This window comes from Gadus morhua, chromosome 1, assembly GCF_902167405.1.
Source record: "Gadus morhua chromosome 1, gadMor3.0, whole genome shotgun sequence".
NCBI classification, from domain to species: domain Eukaryota; kingdom Metazoa; phylum Chordata; class Actinopteri; order Gadiformes; family Gadidae; genus Gadus; species Gadus morhua.
The window spans coordinates 29971525-29978116 of NC_044048.1; the positions used below are offsets into that span (position 1 = coordinate 29971525).

A 6592-nucleotide genomic window follows, 5' to 3' on the forward strand; every position below is an offset into this window, starting at 1 on the left:
TCAGACCGTCTCGCTCCCACTCACTGAGGCTCATCGGTAGGTCAGGTCCCCTGAGGACGCACACTAGGAGAGCCGCCGGCACTCTGGGACACAGCTTAAGAGGCGCTATCTTTGGGTATTATGTCATTTTCTGCAGTCGCCCTTTTCTCCCACGCGACTTAAAGTTAATTATTTTTTCCCTGATACCCGAGGGAATCTCGCCGTCGGGGTTTGAACCCTGAGCCTCTCGGGCCGGGAGTCAAACCCCTCTCAGCACTCCACGTTCCCGCCACCCTCTGTCCCGCAGGTTCTGGGTTTCGATGTGTTCGAGGTGCATAATGGCGTAAGCGGCGTGCACAGTGAACCGAGCCGTTTACGCTTCACAGCGGCGTGTGTCGTGGGAGCGAGAAGGCAGGAGACGGACAAACGGGATGCTAATCCTGAAGTTTTAGGCTGTCGTTTCTGGAAGAGAGGCACGCGTGAAAAGGGCTAATCGCGAGGATGATGATGATGATGATGATGATGATGATGAGGGTGATTCACCGAGTCGTCAGAAGGAGCCGGCGCTCGTTTCTCCAACTGCTTGTAAATGAAGTCACTTAACACGCGTGAAAAGCTGACAGGGACATTTCGTCCTCCTGTGACTTTATAACTCCTCTCCCGAGCCGCCTCCCTCTCTCTCTCTCTCTCTCTCTCTCTCTCTCTCTCTCTCTCTCTCTCTCTCTCTCTCTCTCTCTCTCTCTCTGTCTCTCTGTCTCTGTCTCGCTCCCTCCCTCGCTCTCTCTCTCTGTCTCTCTCGCTCTCTCGCTCTCTGTCTCTCGCTCTCTCTCCCTCGCTCTCTCTGTCTCTGTCTCTCTCTCTCTGTCTGTCTGTCTGTCTGTCTGTCTGTCTCGCTTGCTCTCTCTCTCCCGCTCTCCATCTCTTTGTCTCTCTCTATATCTTTCTCGCTGTTGCTCACTCTCTATCTCGCTTGCTCTCTCGCGTGTTCCCTCTTGCTTCTCTCTGACACTCTCTCTGTCTTTCTCTCGCTCTCTCAGTCTCTCTCGTTCTCTCTCTCGCTTGCTCTTTCTCTCCTACTCTCCATCCCTCTGTGTGTCTCTCTCACTCTCGCTCTCTCGCTCTCTCTCCCTCGCTCACTCTCTCTGTCCCCGCTCGTATTCTACAGAAATATTCTCTACCATCCATCTCTGTCTCTGAGCTCAACTTCCCCTGTGTTTCTCCCCCTCTGTTTCTCCCCCTCTGTTTCTCCCCCTCGCTCCCTTCGTCCTATTACTGTCCCAAGGGACTCTGGGGATAATTCTCAGTCCTCCTGTCCTCTAAATGCTAATTCACAATGTTGATATTCTGCGTTCTATGAGGCTGAAAGCGTTTTATTTGGGAATAATAGGATGGCTATTGGTGAGTAGGGGGAGGAGCTGCCTGTTTGCCAGCTTGTTCAGGTTGCCAGATTTCCAAATGAAAAAAAGCGAAAGTGTTATTTCTTCTGAAAACAGCAGGTGGGCATCGCAAGAAAGTTGGAACGCTTTAGCCGCGTTAACAGGCACGGGAAAATGGCTGAACACGGGGAAAGCACACAGTTTGAGCACGGCTGATTCATCCCCTGTGTCACCGGCTTTCCACCTGTGACACGTTTCTCTACGGTCCCACGATGGCAGCTCAGACCCCCGGCGCCACGACATTACGGCATGAGGCTCAGGAGGTGGAGCGGGTCGGCTGGCAACCGCAAGGCTGCTAGTTCGATCCCCGGCTCCTCCTAGCCGAGTGCCGAGGTGTCCCTGAGCGAGACGCCTCACCCTGTCTGCTCCCCACCCGCTGGCTGTCGCCCTGCGTGGCTGACTCCGCCGTCGGTGTGTGAATGTGTGTATGAAGGGGTGAATGTGAGGCGATATTGTGAAGCGCTTTGGGTGGCCACTGGTGACAAAAAAGCGCTGTAGATCCATTCACGACTCCATCTCCCTAACGCCCTTCTGTTCCTCGTGCGTCTGGTTGCAGGTATGAGCGCGCGTGGCTCCGGATCGTGGAGCTCAGACCTCTCCCCGCTGGCTCTGGTCCTGGGTGTCAGCGCCTCCACCCTGGGCTCCGCCTCATGACACCACGACGGACCCGCCCCCCTCCTCTGGGCTCCGCCTCATGACACCACGACGGACCCCCCCCCCCCCTACCCGTTCGGTTTCCACCTTTACTCCCCTCGTGTTCCCCTCCTTGGCCCCTCCGCGCTGCCGGGGGGAGTGTGTGCTGTTCTGTTCTGTCTGTTTGTGTCTGTGGCTGGGAGGCAGCAGGGGGGGGGGGCGGCCAGCCCCTGGTTGTTGTCGTCGTTACGGAGCGCTGTGGGGGGCTGGCTGCCGGACGGGGGCCGTGTCAGCGGCCTCACGGCGGCTCCCTGGTTGCCTTACTGCCCGTCCGCGTTGCCCGAGTCGTGCCGAGCCTTAGCATCACCGCCTCAACGCTCTCTCCCAAGTTTCTATATTTGAACTTTTGCTCTTGCTCACATCGGCATAGTAGGCCTACTTCTGCTTTTCTTCTCTACATCGCGGCATGTGAGGACAGGCTCAGCCCCCCCCCCCCCCCCCCCCTCTCTCTCTCTTTGTGCCTTTTGGAGATTATTGTACTCGGTTTCTTTACTAACAGAGGGTCTGTGCCATGTTACCCTAAACTCACCGGGTTCATCACACGGTCGCACAATCGGAGACGAACCATCTCACACCGAAGCCCCCCACCCTCAGTGCTGCGCTGTCGCTTACCCATCGACGCGGAGAGATAGAGAGCGAACGCAGCGTCCCCCCCGTCCACACCGCCCTGCCAGTCACCAGGCCGGCCCCCTGACGGATGGCCTGAGGCCCCCCCCCCAGAAGCCCCTGTGCGTGCACCGGCGTGCGGAGACATACATCACGGAGCGACGCCCCTATTAATAACACCGGGGCTATTGGACACGCCTCCTTAATGTATGGCCGCCGGCCCTCCATCTGGGAGGGGGTAAACGTTGGCTGCGCCGCGGCCCCAGCCGTTGGCGGTGAGTCATCGCCAGGCCGGGCCAGCCGAGCCCAGAGCTCCAGAAGCGGCGGATCGGTCCATCTGGACCGATCGGCCAGCGCCACCAGCTGAGGCACCAGTCGGGCTGAATAGGAAGTCTGTTTTTCTTTTTTAATACATATCTATATTCTGCGAAAGGAACCCTGGTGTTATTTTTCGGTCTGTTTTCTGATTTGTTTGTTTTTTTATCTTGTCACGTGTTGCCGTTGTTTTTTGAGAAGAAGAGATTGTGTTCTTTGTGGTCAAGGGGAGGGAGCAGAATGATCAGAAAGCCCTCTTCACCTGGCACGCCAGAGTCTACTTACCGGCACGACTTGACGAATGGAAAGTCAGGCCTGTGCAATGATTTAGCAGCCATTAAAGATGTTAATAAATGAGGACAGGCCTGAGGGGATGAGAGGGAAAGGGCACAGGAGGAATGGTTCTAATGACGCCCACACGAGGCCGATCCATCAGCGTTTAGGCAGATCTAAATCAGGACAATTGTATCAAGATTGCTGCGCGTTGTTGATGTGTGTGTGTGTGTGTGTGTGTGTGTGTGTGTGTGTTTGCATGTCTGTTTGTGAGTGTATGTTGTATGCCTGCACACCTGTGTGTCTTTGTGCATATGTGCAACTGTGTGTGTGTTAGTGTGTCAGCGTGCACGTGTGTGTGTGTTTGTGTGCACATGGATGTGTGTGTGTTTTTGTTTGTGCACACGTGTGTGTGTCTGTGTGCACACGTGTGTGTGTGTGTGTCTGTGTGCACACGTGTGTTTGTGTGCACGTGTGTGTGTGTGTCTTTGCATGTGTGTCTGCATTGGTGAGCGTGTATGTGTGTGTGTGCATGGCTGAATTTGCGTTTGCAACGCAATTTGCAACGAGTGCCGCAGGTACAACACACAAACACACACGCAGGGGTCATCCACTTAATGATTGGGTGCACCGCCTTGTCCGGGAGTGCCACGGACGGACGCGTTTTCAGGAAGGCGACTCAGTTCTTTAGGAAAGAGTGTTAAACCCATTTCATGCACTTCACATGCGAAAGGGCTTTGTGTAAGCAAAGCATTGAGCACTTTTTCAAACAGTTAGACCGCAAAGTCGGCAGGTAGGCAGAAGAAAGGGGATTGTTCGACTGCAGGTACGGGGGTTAGACAAGCCTTTTTATTCCGTCAAACACAATGTGCAAACGCAGCCGACGGAACAGAAAGGGATTCCGCGGCTCCAAGGCCGAGGAGCTGGTGAGACGGCGCGCGTCGCAACACGGCAGAAGATCTTTCTTTTCACCCGCTGCTGATCGTTAGAGTTCATAGAAGTTGCAGACTCAGACTCCCCTTTGTTGGTTTGTTTGTTTGTTGGGGGGTGGTGGGTGCATTCGTTCTCTCAAGCCAGGCTGACACTATTAATAGTCAAAAATAAATGTTTTCGAAAAGAAAGGGCATATTCTGGGGTTGATTTAATGGATTTGGGAACACAATACAACGTCCGACTGTCAATTAACTCCTGGTTCCCGCCGCCGGGAGCTGACCTCCCTCCCCGCCCACTCTGGCCGTCCCTGTGTCTGTACTGCGGCCGTCTCGTTCTCTGCTGTTTACCTTCTCTGAGTGTTATTATTATTTGGAAGACAATTCTCGATGGCTCGCCTCTTTGTGTTTTGTGTTTTTTTATGTTTGTTTCTTTAATCTCGTGTGATAAAGGTTGAGGGAAGATAGAAACACCGGGAGTGCGACTGGATCCGTTGGATGGGGAAAGGTTATACTGTCTCACCTCTCCCACCCCCCACCTCCTCCTATTCTTCTTCTACTCCCATTTATTATGTACAGTATTATGATCTGGAGCCAGGGCCCGGGGTAACGGGGAGAGGTTTTCTTCGGTACTCCATTCCAACCTCTGAAAAATATATGAGCAGAGATTTACGCATTGGATAGCAGCCGCTGTCACCAGTGGTACAGTCACCGGCCCTACCTGTTCCAAGGTAGTCGCCTGAAACCAGTACGCTCCAATCTCTTTTATATACTGTCATCACTTTACAGGGCGGAACAAAATCTGAAACAAAAATCATCATTAATTAATCGTGACTAAAAGCGAGAGGAGAGTTGAGCAACCCTAAACCCAACCCCACAATTGTGTTACAAGATGAGTAAAAGAAAAACATGAAAAGTGTATTTGATTGGCTCGTTGGGAACTGGCGACGCTTGGCCTTTCCGTGGCCGTCCGGTGCCCGGCGGGGGTCGAAATATGGGCTGATCTCCGGGAGATCGAGTAAAACAGGGTTTCACATTGAAACGTCCTAGTCAGCGGATCTTGATGTACTGAAGCTGTGCATGTATGATATTGTTTGGTGCATTTGTGTTTCTTTTTCTAACAGGGAGTTAATAAAAATTAATTCACTGAGATCGCTCTCTGGTTCTGCCTCTGATTAAATGGTTTTTTTTCTCCGACTACTGTAGCTGTAGGAGGCGTTTGCCGCTAATGTCGCCTACTGCAGAATGTTGAGGGACACAATTTCTCAATTAAAAGTTTCAATGGCTGATTTTATGCATTCTATTAGGGATGTTAGGGAAAATCCGGAATATATTGGATACAGTGAGTAATCCCATAATATGGCTTTTCCTTAAACAGTATTAAAAAATGATGTGCTGTGAATGTTGACCTAAAATCCAGCCTTCATGAATACTGCCTTCATTACACCCAGAGCCTTTGGAAGACTCAGTTGACAAAAACAACAAACTATTTTTTTTCTGAGTCCCAAAGGGGCTCTTTGCTTTTCTTCGAGGCCTCTCGGCAGCTAACTGTGTCTTCCCAGTGAATATATTTCCCCCTGAAGTTCAGACACTTCCCTCTAAATCCACACCCCACCATAGGAAGCTGCTGCGTGTGAAGTATTGACCGGCCCAGTGTTGCAAGGCTGCTTTTAAGATAATAAGAAGGAACCCTGCGAGAGGATCGATGTGAGGGGAAGCGAGGAAAATAGAGGTTTCTCTCCACACACCACAGATCATCCGTAATGAGTCGGCCTGTCGATACTCGGCACGACAGCACCTCACATGCTATCGATTATCTACATCAAAACAAACAGGAGCCGCACGCGCCAAGCTTACAACCTGGGTGATCAAGAGGAAAGGATGTTCCACCTCTGCGTTTTGCATGTTTTCACACGTTTTTGCGGGTAAACGAATAGCTACCCGGGAACTATAGAATAGGCTACATACACGCATTGAAATCCACCTTGTAATGTTTCATACATGAAGTTAGACGCTGCTGTCGCATAACATATCTACCAGTCAACACCGCCCCCTGCTGTCAGTACGGGGGGCAACCGACCAATGCATGCTGGTATGAGAGAAGGCATCAGTGCGTCATGCGTAGGGCCCATCGTGACGTGTGTTGATCATTCTGATCGCATTATCTTCATTATAAACGCAGTGAAAACCTTTTTTAATTGATTGAATGTGTTGGCTTATTATGTTGTTATATTAAAAGTGTATAGTGTATTGTATTAACATTGTTTCAGCATAGTATATGGCTTTAAGTGTTTTACATAAAGTGTGTGTAAAAAACAACAACAACAAAGCAAAACCAGCATATGATTTTGGGGTTAAACC

At 51.4% G+C, this 6592-nt stretch overlaps 1 protein-coding gene across 1 annotated transcript in view; it reads left to right on the plus strand.

Moving 5' to 3' along the window:
* LOC115542196 (contactin-3-like) overlaps nt 1–2069 on the plus strand; it is a 23134-nt gene extending 21065 nt beyond the window's left edge. The window contains exon 9 of the mRNA XM_030354390.1: nt 1972–2069. Coding sequence (XP_030210250.1) covers nt 1972–2069 — 98 coding nt within the window. The remainder of the gene's footprint in view (nt 1–1971) is intronic.
* Nucleotides 2070–6592: the final 4523 nt, after the last annotated feature.